General features: G+C 46.0%; 1 protein-coding gene and 1 long non-coding RNA gene across 2 annotated transcripts in view; one reads left to right on the top strand and one right to left on the bottom strand.

Moving 5' to 3' along the window:
* Window positions 1–18160, top strand: part of TSC22D1 (TSC22 domain family member 1) — a 54762-nt gene extending 36602 nt beyond the window's left edge. The window contains exons 2-3 of the mRNA XM_026705342.2: window positions 13905–13956; window positions 16429–18160. Of these exons, the coding sequence (XP_026561127.2) occupies window positions 13905–13956; window positions 16429–16692 (316 nt within the window). The 3' untranslated portion in view covers window positions 16693–18160. The remainder of the gene's footprint in view (window positions 1–13904; window positions 13957–16428) is intronic.
* LOC148125193 (uncharacterized) lies at window positions 17987–21091 on the bottom strand. Its single transcript, XR_015744465.1, has 2 exons — window positions 18272–21091; window positions 17987–18227 (listed from the first exon to the last, which is right to left on the bottom strand). It is a non-coding gene; the product is annotated as an uncharacterized LOC148125193 (long non-coding RNA).
* Between the last annotated feature and the right edge of the window lie 2031 nt (window positions 21092–23122).

Below are 23122 nucleotides of genomic sequence, written 5' to 3'. Positions count from 1 at the left end.
GGAATAAATTTGTATTTTGCTCTTTCAGGATTACTGTCCTTTACAGATGTTTTCCAACAGTGTATCTCCATAGTAACGATGGGTGAACTGTTAAAGCTTGTGTGGTAATAAATGGGCGGTGGGGAGGCTTTTAAGATGCTGCAAGAATCTTTGGTGCGTTCACAGAAGAGCAAGTTGTAATTTGGTGCATGGGAAATGAAGTCATTAAAAATGGAAAGCCTACTTCATGTGGGTCTCCAAAACAAAATAATATTGGCCGACCAGTGGAGACACCTGAATCCCAAAAGAGATTTTGGGGTACTCAGAGTAGAGTAGAGTAGAATCACAGACTTGAAGGTACCTTGAAGGTTTTCTAGTCCAATCCCATGCTTAGAAAGGTGATCCTATACCATTTCAAACAGATGGTTGTCCAATCTCTTCTCGAAAACCTCCAATGTTGGAGCCTCCACAACTTCTGGAGGCAACTTCCGTTCCACTGGTTAATTGTTCTCACTGTCAGGAAATTTCTTCCTTATTCTAGGTTGCTTCTTTCCTTGATCAGTTTCCATCTATTGTTTCTTGTCTTGCCTTCTGGTGCTTTGGAGAACAGCTTGACTCCTTCTTCTTTGTGGCAGCCTCTTAGATATTGGGAGACGGCTATCGTGTCACCCTGGTCCTTCTTTTCACTAGACCAGACATAATCCAGTTCCTGCAACCGTTCTTCACATGTTTTAACCTCCAGTCCCCTAATCCTCTTTGTTGCTCTTCTCCACGCTCTTTCTAGAGCCTCAATAACTTTTTTATATTGTGGGAACCAAAACTGGATGCAGTATTCCAAGTGTGGCCTCACCAAGGCGTTAAAAAGCGGTCTTAATGCGTTGTGTGATCTCGATTCTGCCCCTCTGCATTCCTGCGTCAATCACGATTGGGTTGCAACATTGCCTGCGTGTCCCAAAGTTTTCAACGCCTTGAGGCTTTTTATTGCTTTGATGAAAGCAGTGAGGTCCCGCAGCTGCCCTCAGGTTAATTAGGGTCAACTCAAAGATGGTGGAACAGAGCAGGCTCAGTTCAGGAGCCGGAGGAGGTTTTGCTACTACTAGGGGTAGAGGAGGGTGTGATTTCTGTCCTGGAGAAGAAGCATGAAGAGATGTGTCAAGTGAAGGCTGCAACCAGAAATCTTGGTTGAGTTGAAATGAGCTGAGGAGAGTTGGGCCACTTTGGGTGGGATGGAAGAACAGTTCAGGTTGAGAAATCAAATATACCTCCCAGGAGAAGGATTTGCATGTTGTGTTAAGAAAATGTGTCGTATCTACGGAAGCCAAGCCTCTTTAAAGAAAACCTCACCTTGGGAGGGAGGGAGGATGAGTAAGCTTGTTGTGTGTTCTTCAAGCATCTCTTGAGCATCTTCTAAATTGACATTGGACTAATGCTGTGCAAGGGATGGAAGTTACGTACTCAGATGACAGTAAGTCTCCTCTAAGCTTGACTAATGACTGCAAATCCAATCCTGCGTTATCAGAAAAGGCTTTCTCTATATCCGCAATGTCCCAGAATTATTCAAAGGATATTCTCTGAAGTGTCTTGATTAACCTGATTAAAGGTAGTCTTTTTAAAAAAAAAAAATTAAATAAATTTTATTGAATAAACATTAAAAACAATTGAACACAGTGCGACTTTCTTGGCCATCTTTTAGTGCCTCCAAATTTCATGAATCTGGGGAAAGTCGTTACTTATAAAGATCTACTAGATGGAAAAGGGGATCTGAAATCCAGACACGAACTAAAACAAGTGTCAGGACTCCAAGGAATCCACCCTCATTCAAAGCAAAAGTCTCCAGCCGCATCTCAGAAAAAGTAAATTTATTAGAAACTGTCATGTTGGCGCGTGGCTGGGTGCAGCCGGTACTAAATCACATCATACATTTCCCCCTTGACCCTGGTCTTTTCCCCACCCTCTGAATGTGACTTCTCCAGTGGGACACATCAGTCTCCAAGAGTCATCCATCATGCTCTCCAATAACCACCTTACGCTTCGACAACTTTGGGCTGCTGAGTTGATATCTAGGCATTTCAAGAATGCTTTGTTTTCTGGCAGCTAAAAAGACCAAAGGAGTCTCTTTTTAGTCGACATTCAGGATACACCTCTAATCGTGGACATACTTACAAATCCAATCAAGATACAAGAAAGACAAGAAAGGATGGGACATACAGAGAGAATCGATGGCATTGGATAAGATACTGATAGGAACGGAGGGAAAACAATCAAGCGAATATGCAGCTTTCTACTAGAATATAAAATGGAGGAGGAGCAAGTCAAAAAGAAGGAATGATAAAATGGACTCCAAATTTTGGTGATAATATTGAGTTAGACAATTGGCAAAAGTTATGGGAAATAAATAGAAAATTAACATTCACAACTCCATATAAAGGTAGCCTTTTAACATACGACCACTAGGGACCATAACATTCATCATGAAGCGGTGTGGTCCTTAAGCGAAGCCCTGGTTTTTATGACCCTGTTTGTCAGGATTGTTAAGTGGACCATCGTGGTCATTAAGTAAGACGAGATGGCAACCCTTCCCTGCCAGTTTCCCCAACGATTCTGCTAAATGCGGATGCTGTGACATCGGGAATAAACTCTTTTTGACAGTTGCCAATCAACCAGATTATAACCGTGTGCCCGCAAGGACGTTGTGACAGTTTTAAGCGCAGTGCGCTTTTTTCCAGTGCTGTCGTAACTTGGAACACTTGCTAAACAGGCAGTCATAAGTCAAGGACTAACCTGTATTAGTGTTGACATGTGACATGGCTGGAGGTACCACAAGCTGGTCCTTTGGTATTTCCACGCTAGCCATGCGTGCCGGATTTAAGCACCCCAGGACTTGAGTTTGACACCTTTGGTTTAAAACCTTCTTTGAACTTCAGATATGATGAGGTGATTTTCAGCTTGCTTTCCATTTGCAAGAGACAGGATAGTGATCAGTGGGGCTATTTATTTTATTGCTAATATTTTTTTAGGTTTATTTATTTGTTTACAAGAATGTTTGTAGCTCAGGGTTGAACAGTGGGGTCCTGGGTTCTCCCTGAGCTGGGTTGTTTCCTGGCAGACGTTTCATGACCCAACTAGGGAACATCATCAGTGCTAGAAGGGAGTGGGGTTGGTGGAGAGGAGGAGGAGGAGAACTGTGGGGTCCTTGGTGTTTTCTGTGCTTGGTTGTTTTCTTGCAGATGTTTCATTATGCAAACTAGCTAACATCATCAGTGCTAGAGGGAGTGGAGGAGGAGGAGGAGAACAACTGTGAAGTCCTAGTTGCTCTCTGAGCTTGGTTGTTTGCTTGGAGACGTTTCATGACCAGACTAGGTAACGCCATCAGTGCCATAAGGGCAGCGGGGTTTGCTCTCTGTTTATATCCTAGCATTTTGCCCTGTCAATGTTGGTGGGGATGTTCTTTCATTGCTTCCTCGTGTAGAGAGTTGTGTATTTTTGATGGCTGGTCTGGGTTGGTGGTTCCTGGTACTTGATTGACAGCTAGTAACGAGCAGATAACACCGATCTGCGATAGAAAGGAAGGTTGGAGTTCATTTTGAACTGCTCGAGGCGAAGAGAACCGCGGTGTGGGATTTTGACAGCGACGTGATAACAGATAATCAGAGTTGGAGGGGATCTTGTAGGTCATCTAGTCCAACCTCCTTCCTCCCAAGCGGGAGACCCCACACCATTTCTGACAGATGGCTATCCAGCCTCTTCTTGAAAGTCTCCAGTGATAAAGCTCCCACAGGCCTGGTGACAAACGCAGCTGCCTCGCAACTTCCCTTTCCCACGGTCATGTTGACAAACTCCAGGCATGCAACACCCAAACGGTTGTTTTGTTTTGTGAATTTCCCCTCTTTGCATCACCCGCCTGCTGCTTGCCATAGTCTGCTCCGGTCTCGTCAAGGTCTCTTTTAAGAAATGGAAGGAAAAAGAAAAAAAAAGACAAGAAAGAGAAATTGCCCTGGGGAAGATTTGCAGCTTCCAAAAACTACATCTGAAGATGGTTTTCTTCGCCATTGGCCGTAATCCATGGCGATGGAGTGTTAGCTTGCAGAAAACCTGCGAGCCCCATGAAAAGTGGCGGTTTTTCTGTCCATTAATTGAGCGCTGCTGCTGTCTTTCCAGCACATGAGGAAATATGCATGTGGCCTTTTAATTATTTTTAAAGCGGCTTAACCCTCGACCCGCATTTTCTGAGCTCAGCCACTGAATGAGATTTAAGGCGGTGTGTGTGCGGCTGATCTCTTACAGAAAAACCATCTTCTAGAGGCTCCTGACTGGCCTTTGGGTTAAGCTTGTCATTTAATTAATTAGAAACCTTTTTTTTGTTTCTTGAGCTGGCATAAAATTCAGGTTAGGAACGAATCTTTTCATTTTTTTTTTTTTGAACATCCGCAGTAAAGCCACGCAGATTTAGTGCAGGTAGCGCTCAGCTTAAGCAAGGAAGAGTTGTTAAGTGAGTTTTGTCCCCGTTTTGTGGCCGTTCATGCTGCAGTTGTTAAGGGGGTGACACGGTTGTTAAGTGAATCTGGTTTCCCCATTGACTTCGCTGGTCAGAAGAGGCCCTGGGACACCACAACTGTCATAAGTACATGCCAGTTGTCAAGGCTCTGAATTTTGATCACGTGACCAGGTGGTTGTGGGGCTGCAGTGATCATTAAAAGTGAAAAACCATCATAAATCTTTTTTTTTCAGTGACATTGTAACTTTGAACAGTCACTAAGGGAACTGTTGTAAGTCAAGGACTACCTGTATTGCAAACATTAGTATTTCCCTCCTTTTCCATTATTGCACCTGGCAGACTTTTGCTAGTTTTTGAAAAACCTAAGCATGGTTGGACCTGTGACTGTTTGAATAATTGAGCACCAGAAGATCTGGGTATCTTTCACTCATCCTAAGGAGTTGGAAATACATCTGAGAAGAAGGCAGTAGGAAAACCAGACCCCTCTTATCCCAACCCCCCAAAATCCAACAGCCGTTGCATGTGTCTGTGTAGTCATCCAGGAATCAAATTTCACTTGAAGGAAAATTCACCTCTGCTTTCAGTTTTCCTCTCTGCCTCTTCCAAATTTTGAATAACAAAACATAACAATAAAGTTGGAAGGGATCTTTTGAGGTCTTCTAGTCCAGGGGTTGCCAACCTTTTGGACCTCAGGGTCCACCAAACTCATAATTTCAAATCCTGCAGACCAGAAACCATGGGAAAATCCCTCAAAAAGTCTGCAGGGAAATCCCCCACCCCGTTTCCCTACTGACCAATCGTTCTTTATTTGGGATCGCAGGATACCATCTCCAGCTCCATTCTCGGGCGGGGAGGGAGAGAGTAAGAGGAGAGACTTTTGGCTTCGTGCAAGGAAAGCAGCAGCAGCAGCAGAAGTCTTTCTTTCTCTCCCCCAAACTCCGCCACAAACGAGCCTTTTCCAGTACAGCCTCTTGGAGCAGGAGGCCTTGCAGGGTCCCAAAGACTCATTTCTGGTGGAGTTTGGGGGAGAGAAAGAAAGACTTTGGTGGCTTTCCCTGAAGCAAAAGCAGAAGAAGGAAGAAGTGGAAAGGAGCAGCCCGGTGGCCAGGCCAGGCGCGTGGGGCAAGTTCCCCTCCGCCCTTTCCCCCTCCCCTCCCCTTACTCCCTCGTGTTGTGTTCCCCCGCAGCCTGGATGAATTGCTCTACGGACCACCACAATTTTCTTACGAACCACCAGTGGTCCCCAGCCCCTGGTTGGCCACCACTGTCCTAGTCCACCAAGCAGGAGACCCTATTTCAGACAGGTGGCCGTCCAGTTTCTTCTTAAAAGCTTCCAGTTTTGGGACATTCACACCTTGTGAAGACAAGTTGTTCCAGGGGTGAATCGTCCTCACTGGCAGGAAATTCCTCCTTGGTTCTCAGTCGCTTCTCTCCTTGGTGAGTTTCCATCCGTGGCTGCTTCTTCTCCTGCCTTCTGGGGCTCTGGAAAATAAGCTGACACCCCCCCTCAAATCTTGGAAGACCTCTGTCTGGATTTCAGATTGAACATCTGGATTGTTGCGAGATAAAACAAGGGAAAGCTGCCTTTCCATCCCGGGTCTTCATGGAGACATTCGCCCACCGAAAAGTTTTCTCTGAAAATATAAAGAAGGAAAAATCGAAACGGTTAACGGGCACCTTGCTCAAATCTGTGCCAGCCAGCTTTTGCGTACAGGTAGTCCTCAATTTATGGCGGCAGCTTTTGCCCAGGTGGGGTTACAACATCCTCTTGGCCGAGATTTTAGGGGAAGATGAGAAAAGCGGAGACGGACCTGGTTAAGCTTCAGAGAAACAAATGAGTAGTTCGAAAAGATACTCAGAACTCCTGGCCAGAGAGATTATAATCTCTTTTGAATGCTTTACATAACAGAGCGACATTGATTTCAGCCCCTCTGATGTCACCAATCGCTTTTTTCCCCTTCTGTTGAGCATAACCAACCCCTGTTACGCTGCTGGATCTACGCCTCCATCTAAGATCCCTGGAAGTGCTGAATTATACTAAGCAAAAGCAAATTAGTAGCATCCCTGCTAATCCTTGTGCCTTTGCCCTGTGTCAGAATAGACATGGCATTTAAAGGTGAGTAGAAGGCCTCTGGAAAGAAGCTTTTTGCAAAACAAAGGTGAACATGTTTTGGGATCTGGACCTTAAGAGGTGATTATGGAGTAGTTGAACACTGCATTTTTGCAGTTTGCTTTTAGAGGTTATATCTACTTTGTGGGTTGCTTTCTCAGTGCCCCATTGGAAGGATGGTTTTCTGGATGTGAGCGAAATAAGACACAATAAAATAAAATGATTTGTATACCTAAAGGGTGCCTTCTTAAACCTTACCTTTGTTTTCAAAATGAATCTGGACCAATCAAGAATCCAGAGCCAAGCTTTCTCTGATATATTATTTGCAAATGGAATTTTTATTGCCACGGTGAGAATTAAAATCCAATTATTTCTCCCTTATTGTCGGAGTAATTGCCCACGGCACAGTTATAGGCATTTTCTATCTCAGTCTCTTTTACTGCAACAAACTCCTGTGAAATTGACGTAGCCCTGGTGGTTTTGAGGGTATCTGGAATGCCAAATTATGTCAGATTGAAAGGTGGTTGTTGTTGGGTTTTTTTGACATTTTGTGAAATCTTTTTTATCATTTTAGATCCGGGAGCATCTCCTGGACTTGCCTTTACAGGCATTCCTTAACTTAATGACTGCAATTCAGCCCAAGATTTCCATTGCCAAGCAAGGTTAAGCAAGTCTTTTCCCATTTCATGGCCTTCCTTGCCACCGTCGTTAAGCGAATCCCTGCAGTTGTTAAGTTAGCAACACGGTTGTTGACCCAGGGACAAAGCAACAGTCATAAGTACATGCCAGTTGCCAAGCCTCTGAATTTTGATACAGCTGCAACAGTTGTGTGAAAAACAGCTATAAGTCACTTTTTTCACTGCCGTTGTAACTTCAAACAGTCACTAAACAAATGTTTTAGTAAGCCAAGGACTACCTGTAGGTGATTCCTTCAATCCATGTCTCTATTTTTCCTCTTTCTTCCCTCCTTTAAGTCCTGGAAAAGGGAGTGGATCTCGGTTAGTTAATCGTGGATTTGTGCTGTACTGTGTAATTGGCTGAATTGTTACTCCTGCTCTGGTCGGTACAGAAGTCCAGCCAAAACAGTAGAAGTTTGTTTTTCTGGAGAAAGTTGGCTTAGGTATTGCCTTCATCCTTGTCGTATATACTCCTGCAGCAGAGAGAGTAGATTAATTTAGGAGGCTTCACTGCCTTGTATTTGAAAAACTGAGATCTGTAATGCAATAGACTCTTATATGTATGCAGCCTCTTTGTTAAAAAAGGTTACTGTCCATGGTAGTAGAAGCTGTCAGGTGTCACTTCTGTTCAGCCCATGCATGCAACTAAGCCTTGTTTTGCAGAAAATATATACTGTGGTTTGCTTGATATTTGACAAATGGAGCTGTGATGGGTATTCTCTGAGCTTGCTTGTTTTCTTGCAGACGTTTCTTTACCCAAGAAGGTAACATCGTCAGTGCTAGCAGGGAGTGGGGGTTTGCAAAGAGGAGGAGGAGGAAGACTGTGGGGTCCTTGGTGCTCTCTGAGCCGACTTGTTTTCTTGCAGACATTGCATCGCCCAAGTAGGTAACATCATCAGTGCTGTTGACACAGCCGCTTTTGCAACCTGTGCTGTGTTGTTGAGCATAATATGTGGGATGCCTGTAGGGAGGAAAGCACAGGCCCGAGTGGGAATGTAGGGCAATACAATTGTTTGAGAAGCATTGATGTAACCACGTTGAGCTGCAGAGGTTTCAAGACAGTGGAAATATGGGACAGCTCCCCAAAAATCACTCTGGAAGAATAGAAAAACTTTGACAGAGGAGCATAGAACATCAGAACAGACTAAAGAAATGAAGGAACTGATATATGTATGAGTTTGTAATCCATTTAAAGATATACACATTATGCCAAATGCAGGAAAATGGGAAGCCAAAGGAACTCTGAGGTATGAAGTGAGAAATTGGTCTTGGATATTAATTTTCAAATCTATATCTCTCATTGATGGCATCATGCTGTGCATACAGCATTCATTCCTAAATGTTTACATTCTGTCAATGAAATAGCACGGACTTCATATAAGTATTCACGTTCTCTCCAGCAACACAGCCTCTAATGTTGCTTCATTATACATATAAATTCTGTATTCATTTATCCATAAGTGCATTCCACAAATCAAGGGAGATTTATTGTCTGCTCAGCATTTGGGCCATTTGCTAAACATTTATTTCATTTCCTTCATCATCCATTCATTCCCTCTTACTACATTTAGGAACTATCCTTCAAGTCAGTAGTCACAGAAAGCGGTCTCGTTATTCAAGCCGATTCACTTTTGACATTCTAAATCAACAAAATATGCATGCAACTTTCTTCCTTGTGTTCATATATTTGTCAAAAAACAAAAATCCCTTAGGTTTAAAGAGTTCTGCCTCAGATTACTTAAGCGTATCAAAACCCTAATGCTAAATGAAATTTATTTAGCACTGGAGTTTTGTTTTGTTTTTTAATCTGTTTTGTTAAACCTTGGTTTTCTTGAGTGGAAAACACACTCGAAGGGGCAGTTGGATGCTTGTCCGAACAATGCCTTTGCAAGAGCAAAGCTGGTGAATTGTTGGTCTCTAGTCCAGGATTCTCCAAACTTGGCAACTTCAACTTGGACTTCAACTCCCAGAATTCCTCAGCCAGCTACGATCCCTTTCCCCACAGGGCATTTGTTGAACTTCATACATCATCTAACTTTGATAGAAACCTAGAAGCCACCCTTGCTGTTAGTGAAGGATGATTTTAGAAGATGCTTTAAGTTTGTTAGGGGCGGGATTATGAGTTTAGGAAAAAATAAGAAAGGCAATTCTACTCTTTAACAAAGGTGAGAATTTATTATTATATTTTTATTCTACCTTTGTAAGTAACTCGAAGCGGTGAATATACCCAATACTCCTTCTTCCTCCTATTTTCCACATGACAACAGTGAGGTGGGTTGCAGTGAGGTTATCCTTCTCCATCAGTTTGCTTCAGTCACTTTATTTCATCTCAGCAAGTTTAGTCTAGTGATTAAAGCACCTGGCTAGAAACCAGGAGAAAGGGAATTCTAGTCCCACCTTAGCCATGAAAGCCAGCCGGGAGACTTTGGGCCAGTCCCTCTCACAGCTCATCCCACCTCACAAGGGTTGTTGTTGTTGGGAAAATAGGAGTAAGAAGGCGTAGTAATAGGAGTAAGAAGGCACATTTGCTGCCCTTGAGTTATTGCTAAAAAGTAATAAAGGCAGGATAAAAATGAAAGGAATAAATAAATCTGTCCCAAACAGCACAGACATTTACAAGGCCTTGGTGGGATTTGGTTCCTCCAAACTCTGGAAGGTCCCACAACTCGCTACTCTGGCTGTAACAAATACTGGGGGGTACTGCTGTGGTCATAAGTGTGAGGACTGGTTTTAAATAACTTTTTTGGTGCCATTGTAACTTTGAGCAGTCACTAAACGAGTGATTGTTAAATTGAGGGCTACCTGTAGCTTTAGAAGAATCCTTTTGGAAGCCATGGTTTTCAGTTACTCCTTTTAGTAACGCAGGAGTGGAAATCAGTCAAATAAGCTCACCATAAACGGATAATGATGGCCCTGTTGGGCAAAAATGAAATATAAACCATTTATTAACTTTCTCTAAGTGGCAGCCCCTGGCTAAACTTGCCAATCTTCAAAAGCTAACCCTGGTAAGAGCTGGTTAAAAGACTGCTAGGAAATACTAGGTTAGATTGGAAAGTGTTAAAAAATGTGATATTTTGAAGAGGTTTGTAACTAAAATTGAGTCAGAGACTAGAAGTGTTGACGGACAGTTGAACTAATAATCCATGTTTTAACACAAGATAGGCAGCGAATAAATTTAATAGGTAGGTAGATAGATAGATAGATAGATAGATAGATAGATAGAATAGAATAGAATAGAATAGAATAGAATAGAATAGAATTCTTTATTGGCCAAGTATGGTTGAACACATAAGGAATTTGTTTTCAGTGGAAATGCTCTCAGTGTCCATAAAAGAAAAGATACATTCATCGAGTCAAGGATCATCAGGTGCAACAATTAATAATAGACATAAGATACAATAAGCAATCAAATCATACAGGAAACAGTCAATATAAACCATAAGGATACAAGCGACAAAGTTACAGTCATGCAGTCACACGTGGGAGGGGATGGGTGATAAGGAGTGATGAGAAGATTAATAGTAATAGTAGTGCAGACTTTGTAAATAGTTGGACAGTGTTGATGGAAGTATTTGTTTAGCAGAGTGATGGCGTTGGGGAAAAACTGTCCTTGTGTCTAGTTGTTCTGGTGTGCGGGGCTCCATAGTGTCATTTTGATGATAGGAGTTGAAACAGTTTATGTCTGGGATGTGAGGGGTCTGTAGATATTTTCACAGGCCTCTTTTTGAGTCGTGCAAGATACAGGTCCTCGATGGAAGGCAGGTTGGTAGCCATTTCTGCAGTCCTAATTCCTCTCTGGAGTCCGTGTCTGTCTTGTTGGGTTGCAGAGCCAAACCAGACAGTGATAGAAGTGCAGATGACAGACTCCATCATTCCTCTGTAGAACTGCCGTTCTCTTATGATGTCGAACCTGACGACATTATACCTGAAATACATTAAAAAACACACACAACCCATGTTCTTAGCCCTTGGCCACTAAATTTTTCGCTCTTTCCTCTAAAACGGGCATCAGCCAGATATGTGGTGGGTTGACATTCACGCCCCATAATTTAATCTCTTTGCAAACTCTGGCATAATTTAATCTCTTGGAAAGGATAAGATTCTCATCCCATCCACCACCCCTCAGGCAGGGCAGCTTTTAAAGCTCTGGAGTTGAAATAACAAGCAGAAGAAATGTGCGTTCAGATGGCTGAACATTTGTGGCAATGAACACTGAAAAAGCAGCCTTGGGGCGGGGGAAAAAAAATTGCTGCTTCCTCTTTTTCCCTTTCTGGATTCTTCAAGACATGAAACGTGGGAAAAAAACTGTTGAAAGAACTGGGTGACCTTTTGCAGTCACTGTGGCAAGGAACACAAAACAATCTGTTTCTATTGTGAAGTGGAAAAATATGTAGTTGGGTCAGTTTCTGCAGGGAAAAGGGGAAGTGACAGCAGAGTTGTTTCCTTGTGTGTTTTCTTCCAACACGGAACTGTGTCATAGCTACGCAGCTAAAAAACAAAAACAAAACATGCCCAAAAGCCACTTGTGGCAAGAAGCGCTGTGTGTTTTGCTGCTTAGAATTTCGTGTCTTTACAATTCCATGTTGAAATTCGTCACCGTCCAAAAATAGAGATTTATTTATTTTTTCCCCCCGCTGTCTGGGGAACCTTAATTCTTAAAGGTTAATGTTTTGAAATGATCCTGGCATTCAACCAAGAGGAACCCAAGGAAACAGTTTCGAAGTGTAGCACTGCATTTATCAACCGTCGATATTTGAAATGCACTTTTTCTTAGGGTTTTTGCTTATTTGTTTTAAAAAGAAAAGCCGGCCTGAGCTGAGGAAACACCTGATGACCAGATGAGACGGACATTGTCATTTTGAAAGGGAGTGGGGGAAAAAAAATAAATGTTTTTGGAGCAAGGGCAGAGAAATGAGACTCACAACTGCATAATTCACCCCAGAATTTCCGTTGCTAAGCGAGACAGGTGCGGAAGTGAGTTTTGTCACAATTTTACGACCTCCCTTGCCGCGGTTGCTAAGTGAATCACGGCAGGTGTTAAGTTAGTCACACGGTCATTAAGTGAATCAGGCTTCCCCGTTGGCTTGTTGGAAGGTCACATAACCGTCGTAAATAGGAGTCAGTTGCATTTGAATTTGGATCATAGGACGATGGGGGGTGTGTGTGCTGCAGCGGTCATAAGTGTGAAAAACAGCCCTGGGGGAAAAAAAAAAGGACTTATGACCATTTGCACACTTATTATTTTTGCAGCATCATCTCTTCTTACCCCCCCCAGCAGAATTTGGTTGCTTGGCAACTGGCATGTCATTGATGGGATCCTGCTTGGGGAACTCGCTTAGCGGCCGTGGCAGGGACGGTTGCAAACTGGGACCAAACCTTCTGGCTTAGCCAGGGGGAGGAAATTTTAGGCGCCATGGTGGTCGCAAGTCGAGGAGAGGTAGCCCCATCTCTAAGCATCTCTCTCTCTCCCCTAAAGAGCCCCCCCCAGCCTTTCCAGCAGACCCCCCCCCCCCCCCCAGTAGCTGTCCGGGGAAAGCGCTTCGGCCTTTCCTCCAGAGGCCAACAGAGGGCGCCCTTGGAGAGGCTTAAAGCAACCAGCGGCTAGTGCAATGCAGCCTGCAGGGGAGGGGGGAGGGGGGAGAGAGAGAGAGGCGGGAGAAGAAACTCCCCCTCCCCATTTTGTTCGCACCGCCGAGCTCCTGCGCGTCCTTTCGCTTTCTTTTGCCCGCCCGGAGAATTCCCCGTCGGGAGGGGAGTTGGAAAGGGGTGGGAGCGTGTGTGTGTGTGTGTGTGTGTGTTGGAGGGGGCTAAGTTCTGGGACCGGAGGGGGGAGAGCTCTCCCTCCCTCCCTCCCTCCCTCGAAGGTTTGACGTCTTTATTGTTTAGGGGAGGGGCGGGGAGGGAGGAAGAAGAGGCGCGAAGCCTGCGCTGACTTCTCGCATCCCTTCCGCGCAGCGCTGGTTCTCTCTCTCTCTGCGCCCCCCCCCTCCCCGCGCCGCTTTCAGCCCGGGGGGCGCGGCGGGGGCGGGGCCCCGGCGGGCGTGTCCAAGGTCCGGCCCAGCCAATGAGCGCCGCGCCTCCCTTTTGCCCGCATTGAGCCGAGCGAGCGAGAGCCCCCGCCAAGCGCCGGGCAGCAGCCGGGGAAGCGGCGGGCGCGGAACGGCGGCGGCGGCGGCGGGGGGGGTGGGGGGAACCAGGCAGGCAGGCGAGCGAGCGAGCGAGCGGCCGCTTTGGCGCAAGATCGGCGCGCTCCTCCTTCCCCCGCGGGGCTCCGCATCCCGGCCCCTGGTGTAGCCGGCCGGGGGCGATGGATCTCGGCGTCTACCAGCTGCGGCACTTCTCCATTTCCTTCCTTTCCTCCTTGCTGGGCACCGACAGCGCCGCGCTCAGCCTCGACAGTAGGTAAAAGCCCTCGGCTCTGCCCTGGCCCGGCGCCTTGCCGTTGTCCCCGTCCCCGCTCCCCTTCCTCCAGGGCAGGCTGGACGGAGCCTGACAGCTCCGGCCGAGAGCGGAGGAAAGCCGGAGGGAGGAGAGAGAGAGACCCGGGAAGTGGGGTGGCGGCTTCCAGACCTCGCCCAAGCTCGGCCGCTGCTAACGTGGGCTTCTCCTCCTCCTCCTCCTCCTCCCCGTTTGTGTCTTGCAGCTCCTCCGGGGCCAGCGTGGTCGCCATCGACAACAAGATCGAGCAAGCCATGGTAGGTAACCTGGGGAGGGGGCGACCCCCGGGGAGGATGGGTCGGGGGGCGCCTCTCCCTCCCGTCGCGCTGCAGAGCCGCCGATGCGCGCTCGCTCGCTCCCCTTTTTGCGACCGTTTCTTCGTGGGGCCCGCACGGACCGACACACACACACACACACTTTTGCATCAGCCCCAAAGCAGGTGGGGGGGGGAGGAGAAAGCCCTTAATTCCGGGGTGGGGGGGAGGAAGAGGAGGAGAAAAGGAGGAAGGGGGCACCCCTTTGATCTGCAGATGGATGGATGGATTGGTCGTCTAGTCCGTACCCCCCCCCCGTTATTTTTTTTCCTTCCTTTTTATATTTATATTTATTATTATGATTCTCTGGTTTCTCGTCCCCTCCCTCCAATTTCCACTGTGTGCTTTTGTTGTTGGAATGCTGCAAGGAGCCCCATCTCCAGGGAACCTCCTCCTCCTCCCTCCTCCTCCTCCTCTCACCTCTGTTGCTAGGCAAACTTGAAGTATAACCCTCCCCCCCTCCCCGCGCTATAAATAGGGCGGCCCCGCGGATTGGCTGAAGGATCAGCTAGGGAGGCGGTCTTCCTGGCCCGGGGTTGACGTCAGAGGGGTTGGCGGGGGGAAATGCAGCAAGCAACCTTACCCCCACACACACACACACATCCCTCCCTCCCCTCCTTCCTTCCATCAGACAGAATGAGCTGCAGCCCGGGAGGCAGACCTAAAACGGGGGGCAGGACAGGGGCACCTCGATATCCCGGAGAGGAGGGGCAGGCGAGGGGATCTGGGCCCAGAGGCTTTCCCCCAAGGCTGGGAAAGGCTCCCTCCCTCCCTCCCTCAACCCGGCTCTGCAGCCGCCACCATCAAAATGCCCTCTCGATGCTTTCGGCCCGGAGGATCAAAGCGGGGATGCAACAACGGAGAATATCGGGCTTGTTGCATCTTTTGACCGATCCCCCAAAAAATAAAAATAAGGTTGCGTCTTCCCGGTTGAGCCGGATTGCTTTGCTGTAGAAAAACAGGCCCCCAAAAGACGCTCCGGCCCAGGTTATTGTCCTCCTTCCAGCCATTGTTCTGGCGGGACGGTTTTGCCTTGCCCCCAAAACAGGAGCGCTTTTCCTGGGAATTCAGGTAATTCCCCAAGAAACTGGGTAGGCGTGCAGGACCCCAAGAGGAGCGATCCCGTTGCTTCCGTCCCACCAATTCTGCACAATCCAGCATCCCCTTTTTCCGTTTCCTACTCGGGACAAAAAGGAGGTGAGGATATCACCTACTTTAGGGGAATGAAACCTTTGCAGGAAAACAAGCCGGCTCAGGGAGCGCTGTGGACCCCAGAGGGCCCATGTCAGCACAGCCTGGCAGAAACCCTGCAGCAGAAGGGAAGTCGAGAATTAACCAGACCCAACGGCCTTGAAGGGCTGTGTTTGTCTTGCAAGCCCCAAAACCCCCCCATTCAACAGGTTGGGAATCGGTAAGAGGTTTGGGGTGTCCAGTTGGACGCTCGGAACATTCTCAGCGCCCATCATCTTCCCCGCCCCCCCAAGGGTTGCAGTCAGTTTTCTCTGACCGAGTCAGTTGTTGCCCTGAGTTTTGCAAGTGGAAAGGTTTTAAACTAAGGAATTTGCAAGTGGAAAGGTTTTAAAATAAAAGAGTCCAAGGGGAAGGATTATTTAGAAGGAGAGTTGAGCTTTTGAGGCTAAATTAAAGGGATGAGGACAAATTTGGGTCCTTTATAAGCTGGTCTGTTTTTCTGCGTGTTTCCATTTCTCGCGGGCTGCTTCAAGCGGCTTTTTGTGTAGGACCCCCAATAAAGGGGAATATTTGCAGCTCGGGGTCGAAACAAAAGGGGGTCCTTGGTATTCTCTGAGCTGGGAGGGGGGGCTTCCTTGCAGACGTTTCATGACCATCATCAGTGCCTAACCTAACCTGTCATCAGTGCACTGATGATGTTCCCTAGTTGGGTCATGAAATGTCTGCAAGAAAAATGCCGAGCTCAGGGAGCACTGAGGACCCCGCAGTCGTCGTCTTCCTCCTCCTCCTCCTCCTCCTCCTCCTCCTCTTTCCACAAACCCCACTCCCTTCTAGCCCTGATGAAGTTCCCTAGTTGGGTCATGAAACGTCTGCAAGAAAAATGCCGAGCTCAGAGAGCACTGAGGACCCCGCAGTCCTCCTCCTCCTCTTTCCACAAACCCCTCTCCCTTCTAGCCCTGATGAAGTACCCTAGTTGGGTCATGAAATGTCTGCAAGGAAGCCCCTTCCCCCCCAAGCTCAGAAAGCACAGGTGAGCCCCTCCTTTGCACAGACAGAGGTGTGGAATGGGTGAAAACCCACACAAGGAGGGCGACATTCAGCGGAGGGACTCTTTGGAGATACACACGCACACACGCACACACCCTTGACAGGCCATCGCAGAAGCCTCTGCCGAGCGGCTGGGTGGGGGGGCGTTGTGCGGTGGCTTACGCGCCTGTCTTTCAGGATCTGGTGAAGAGCCACCTGATGTACGCCGTGCGGGAGGAGGTCGAGGTCCTGAAAGAGCAGATCAAAGAGCTCGTGGAGAAGAACAACCAGCTGGAGCAAGAGAACAACCTGTTGAAAACCTTGGCCAGCCCCGAGCAGCTGGCCCAGTTCCAGGCGCAGCTCCAGACGAGCAACTCCCCGGCGGCGTCTTCTTCGCAAGCGCAGGGGGCGGCCCTGCCACCTTCTCAGGCCGCCCCGCAAAACTCCGGACCGCAGGCTTAGATCAGCCCCCAAGTCCCCAACTTCTCTCGAGGAGATTTCGGCACCCTTGGATTCCGCCGAGGCTGGACTGCAGGGATCCCAGCTAGTCTCTGCATGCTGTCCCTCCCTCCTCCCCTCCCTCCACCCTCCCCTCCCCAAATCACGGAGACTCTTCCTCGCTCTCTTCCCCCTCCCTCCCAACTACAACCCCCCCTCCCTCCTTGCAAAGCATGGGTTTCCTTTCCAGTATTAAAACTGTTCCAAGGAGGAAGGGGGGAGGAGGAAAGGAGAGCAGGAGAGGGTGGACATTTTTCTTTTAGGTTTACTTTTTTTGGAAATGTTGGCAGTGGGAGGGAGGATCTCGCCCCCCCCCCTCCGCCCGCCCCCCCATTCAGGGAATTTAGCACAAATGCACTGGGTGACTTGAGCGGCTTCTGCAGCGGCTGCAAAACACACACACACACACACACACAAAAGTAGGAGTGGTTTTTTTTTGGGTGTGCCTGAAGCTTCCTTATTATTTTCCCCCTTAACGATCTTCCTTCCGTGTCACGCCGCGAATGGCGGATGCAAAAAGCGTCAAGTGGGCCTGGCAACGTGAAAAGGTTGGGTGGTGGGGAATGAAAGCCCCTTCTTCTCTGGCTCTGCCCTGGGAAGAACCAAGGGGGGATAAATAAGGCAGGGGAAGAAAGAACTTTGGGGAAACTGAGGGACAGTTTTAAAAAAAAAAAGAAATTTAAAAAGGAGAAGGGAAGGAGCTTTTTGGTGCCTGCAGTCTTTAATTATTATTTTTTTTTAAAAAAAAAGCAGATGCGCACTCATTTTCTATAGCCAAGGAAGGTGTGGGAGAAAATTTAAAAAAAAAAATTAAAATATTTCTAGGAGAGGAACCGGTAGATATTAAAAAAAAAAAATGCTGTGACATAGGATGGTCTGATGAAGGTTTGTCTGCTTAATGTATATTTGTGTATTTAGTGTATAATTACTTTGTAAAATAGGAACTGTAACTACTCCATTCAGTTGTACAGAGTGAATTTAAAAAGTATGAACTGAACCAGTTTGGATAGCGATTTTTTTTTTTCCGTTATGGTTTTTTTTTTTAAAAGAAGTTTTTTATTTTATTTTATTTTTTGACACTACGTGGATTCGATTTTGCACCTATACAGCTCTTCGGGCATCGGCTGGTGCTGCTTATTGTCAGTTGCCTTGGAAAATGAAGATATATTGAAGTCAAAACTCTGTCCTCTGCAGTTCCCGGTTAAAGCGGGTGGGGGAAGGGCAAGGATGAATTCACCAAAGCAAAAGTTATTTAAAAAAAAAGAAGAAATTCCTCACATTTTGGAGGCAGGTATACGATCTGTGTAATAAGATGCATATGTTCTTGTGCATGTTCTGGGCGATGAATTGGGAGGAAAATGGTAAAAAATACCAGTATATTTAATGATTGCACTTGTCAACTTCCAATAAAGCATACCATGTTGATATAGAAGCTGTGAGTTTGATCCTAGGTTAGAGGCAGATATTTCTTTTCTCTGGGCACTGTGAGAAGATATCTGCTGAACAAAACTCAGCGTTGGTGACAGGAAGAGCATCTGGCCACTGCTGAACAAAACTCAGCGTTGGTGACAGGAAGAGCATCCGGCCACTAAACACTCAGCTACGTTCAGCTGCCCAGATTCCATCCTGTAAGGGATTATGGGGCCATGAAAAAAAAGTTGATATAGAAGCTGGGATCTGAGGAGGATCCTTGCCTTCCGTGAGGTCAGTCAAAAGCCAGATTCAATCGGGGCTTTTGGTTTTGCAGAACCTATTTTAAAAACGGGGATAGAGCGCGTTTCATCAGCAACGATATTTAAAATCGTATTCCTACCGCGAAACGACTTCTGCCAAAGAAATGCAAATTTGGGATTTAAGCCAGAGTTCTGCTTTTACAAGGGGTAGAAAATGCAGCTCGGTCCTTCGAAAGAGGCGATGCAAAACCAAAGCGGCGATAATTGTTATAATAACCAGCCTTTTTTAAAACTGAACCTGGCTAACATTACAGTGTCTGTGCCTCAAATGGGAAGTAGAGTTTGGAGCGTCCTAAACGCATCGTTCGAGTCTCATTTGACGGATTGGTAATGCTGAGCGTTAATTTGAATGCTTTTTGCGTATGTTTGTTTGATTTATCCTTCACTAACCCCTGCAAGATGGGGGTACCAGTAATACTTTATAGGGCATCCCAGAGAAATTAAGACTTGGTTACACAGAGGAAGACAATACGGCTGAGCCATTAACCGTGTTTACAAGCAAGCATGCCTTGTGGTCTGTTCCTGGTTAGCCACGGTTAGTGATGTAAACCTGGGAATTTGACTTTGACCGGAATAAAAAAACAAAACCATGATGCCTTTTTACAAGTTCAGCTGACCGAGGGCTTCCTTCCATACTCTTCCCAGAAGTCCGAGGGACACGAAGCTTAGCTAACTAGATTAGGGATGACTCAGAAAACTTTACTGGTCAAGTCCAGCCTACAGAGATGCTCATTGTTTTGCTTGTCACTAAACAAACTTGTGTGGCTCCGTGTGATGTGCAAACCTCCTCCTCTCTGATTTGCAGCTCCAAATGGTTCAGCAGACGTTACAGGATCGCTTCTCAGAAATGCAACTGGCTTCTGTTTGCTTAATTTATCACCGTTTGTTTTTGGTTTTTTTCCCTCCTGAAAATCTGAGCCATTCATCTTAGCGCGCTTTTTGTGCAGTGGGGAAATGGTTAGCGTGTAACACCAGAGAACTGGCGCAGGACTTCACAAACCATACATGTGTTTAGGATCACCAGAAATTACCGGATTCTATAGTCAGAAGGGACTTAGAGCATGGAACCTCAGAGTTGGAAGGGGCCTTGGAGGTCTTCTAGTCTAACCCCTTGCTCAAACAGGAGACCCTATACCATTTCAGACAAATGCTTGCCCAATTTCTCCTTAAAAACCTCCAGTAATGGAGGTGAGCTCTTTTACCGATTAATTGTTCTCACTGTTAAGAAATTTCTCCTTAATTCTACTTTTGTCTTCAGTGAGACTGTGAGAGTTGTTGTCTCCATGGGATGATTATCCAGTAATTCGTATGAGTGTGCCTTCGACTTCATGTTGACTCCTGGAAACCATTTTTTTTTTCAGAAAATGGAAAGTAGGTTTCTGCTGTGGTTTGCCATTGCCTCCTTCCTAGGGCGGAGAGAGAAAGACTGGCCCAAGGTCACCCAGGTAGCTTCCTGCCTAAAGCCAGGAGTAGATCTCAAAATCCTGCATTTGTTGGCCAGTGTCTTAATCGCTACCTCATCTGGCTTTTAGTCCTGTGAAAAACCCAGTTGTCTCTCTGGAACTTTGGTTCCACTCTACAACTGTTCCTCCTGTTCAGAAATATAGTATAACAAAACTCACCCTCTTCCTGTACCCTAAACCAGTTGCTGAGAATAATTACTGCACTCTTGATTGCATGGAGCTTCCTTTGAGGCATTTGAACATAAGTTGTTTTTTTCCCCTCCTTTTTGCTAAATTTACCCTCCTTCAGCAGTTTAGTTGCTATTCCCAAACCACACAACTTTGAAAAAGAAAAAAAGAGGCAATTTGCAGGGATAGAGGACAGAACCAGCTGAAATCAAAGTATTTCTGTGTAAATCTTAACTACGACTTTGGTAATTATAGCAATTTTGGTCATTTTTAACCCAATTCCAGAAGCACTTTTTTTCCTTTTCCAATTGTATTTTCGATACATGCAGTTTCCTAATTTGTTTTGTTCAGGTGTGACTGCAGCCAGGAATATGTGTTTATTCTGTGTCTTCCAACTGTGACATTAAATGTTATATTTGCACCTTTTTTTAGCCAATGGATAGTTCTTCTTGTGTAGAAAATTTACAGAAGACCAGATATTTCTCCTCGGGACAGGGTAGAGTGGATTAAGATAAATTAATGCTAATTCTGCACGTCAATCATATTCAATATATTTATTGACCTAAATCTAGAAGATATAATACTGGTACTTGTACCCTGGAAGCAGCTGTTTGATTTCTGCTTCCTGGGAAAAATAAATTTTCCAATTGCAGTGTGCCATCGAATCAGGAAGCTGGATAATGTCCTTGCTATGATCTATTGTGACGGGGGGGATATTATTTATTTTGCTACTCGTAATGCCATTGGCTTCTGCCAGTCAGAGGTCAATTTATGATTGATTTTGATGAAATGGACACAAATAAATGCTGGATTGCAATTCTTCAAACTGAGGAGACGTGAGGCAAGCATGGGATTGCAATTGTTTTGTGAGAAATACTGCTAGCTTTGGTTTTCTGGTAAAAAGACATGGAGTGTTAAAATAATAATAATAATCAGCTTCCAGTGCTATCAAAAGCTCTGTAGAATTATTTCATCATTTGCTCCTTAACAGATTTTTGCGAGAAGAAGAAGAAAAAAGGGAAGATAGTAACAAATACCGTATAAGATCTTGTTACATTTTTAGGGTAAAACATCGAATTCTAAAAATGAGAATATGTACTTAACGGTATTTTGCTGAGGAGAAATGTAACACCGGTCAAAATTGCCTTCTATGATTGGATGCTGTGAAGGATTAATGGACCGTAGAACAAGTTGGTTGTGGTTAAGAAGCGGGCTTAGAAACCGGGGGACGGTGAATTCTAGTCCCGCCTTGAAAAAAACGTATGGTATTTTGCTGAGAAGAAATATAACACCAGTCTGGATTGCTTATGATGACGGACGTGAAGGATTAGTGGACCATAGAACAATTTGTGGTTAAAATTCTGGTCTAGAAACCAGGAGACTTTGGATTCTAGTCCTGCCTTGATAAAATATGGTATTTTGCTGAGAAAAGATATAACACCAGTCTCAATTACCTGGGATGACCTGATGTTGTGAAGGATTAATGGACCAATGAACAATTTATTTGTGGTTAAAGGGCTAGCCTAGAAAAACCAGGAGGCACTGAATTCTAATCCCACCTTAGACAAGAAAGCTGGATGCGTGACTGGGACAATTTCTCTGTCCCACGGTCCAACCCATCTCCCCGGGTCCTTGTGTGGAAAATAGGAGGAAGAAGGAATATTAAGCTATATTCGTTGCCTTGAATTACAAAAATAACAAAGGTGGGATATAAATAAATAACACAAACTATTACATCAGTTGTTTTTATTTTTATAAAAAAGTTCAAAGTGGTAAACACATCCAATTCACCTTCCTATTTTCCTCGTAACGCCCCTATGAGGTGGGCCAGGCTGAAAAGAGTGATTGGTCCAAAGCCACCCAGCCAGCTTTCCTGCCAAAGGTGGGACTAGAACTCCCAGTCTCCTGGTGATTGGTCCAAAGCCACCCAGCCAGCTTTCCTGCCAAAGGTGGGACTAGAACTCCCAGTCTCCTGGTGATTGGTCCAACTCCCAGCCAGCTTCCCAAGGCGGGACCAAATCAGTCTCCTGGTGATTGGTCCAAAGCCACCCAGCCAGCTTTCCTGCCAAAGGTGGGACCAGAACTCCCAGTCTCCTGGTGATTGGTCCAAAGCCATCCAGCCAGCTTTCCTGCAAGCGGACTAGAACTCCAGGTGGACTGGTCAACCACCCAGCCAGCTTTCCTCGTAGGTGGGCAGAACTCTCTCTGGTGATTGGTCCAAAGCCACCCAGCCAGCTTTCCTGCCAAAGGTGGGACTAGAACTCCCAGTCTCCTGGTGATTGGTCCAAAGCCACCCAGCCAGCTTTCCTGCCAAAGGTGGGACTAGAACTCCCAGTCTCCTGGTGATTGGTCCAAAGCCACCCAGCCAGCTTTCCTGCCAAAGGTGGGACTAGAACTCCCAGTCTCCTGGTGATTGGTCCAAAACCATCCATCCAGCTTTCCTACCTAAGGTGGGGCTAGAACTCATCTTGTGATTGGCCCAAAGTTACGGCCGGACTTGAACTCCCAGTCTCCTGGTGCCTTAATCCCTGGACCAAACTGACTCTCGTTACCTTTTCAAACGAATACAGAAACTGCTGGGTTTTTTTTTTACACAGAAGAGCAGCACTAAAACTTACTTTGAAAAAACCTCCAAAATACAACGAGAGAAAGCGTAGCTGTTTTTACATTTGTCTGGCAAAAGAGTTGACAACCTGGACCTGAACATGAATTGGCTTTCAGGGTAGAGAAACGGTTAACGCTCTCTTTCTTGTTTTTGCCAAGATTAATTCAAACCGTTCTCTGCTCTTGGCAGCAGTTTGCATCTACCTGAGGATGTTGCTGGAAAGATGCAAATACTCTCCTGGGGTTTTTCTTCCAGGCTCCCGGTAGTAGTAAGGGTGAGATGGAGGATAACATCTTGAGATGTTCTCCAAGGTGCTATAGGACAATGAGTTTAGAGAACTTAGAAAAAAGTTCAACAAATTTATAGAAAACGTATCAGTCGCTTCCTATATTTTTTAATAGCTGAGAGGAATCAATGCAACATTA

Source organism: Pseudonaja textilis, chromosome 8 (genome assembly GCF_049901715.1).
Source record: "Pseudonaja textilis isolate UNSWEBS1 chromosome 8, rPseTex1.2, whole genome shotgun sequence".
NCBI classification, from domain to species: Eukaryota; Metazoa; Chordata; class Lepidosauria; order Squamata; family Elapidae; genus Pseudonaja; species Pseudonaja textilis.
Note: the sequence above shows the minus strand (reverse complement) of the source record. Positions and strands in the feature narration are given on the sequence as shown.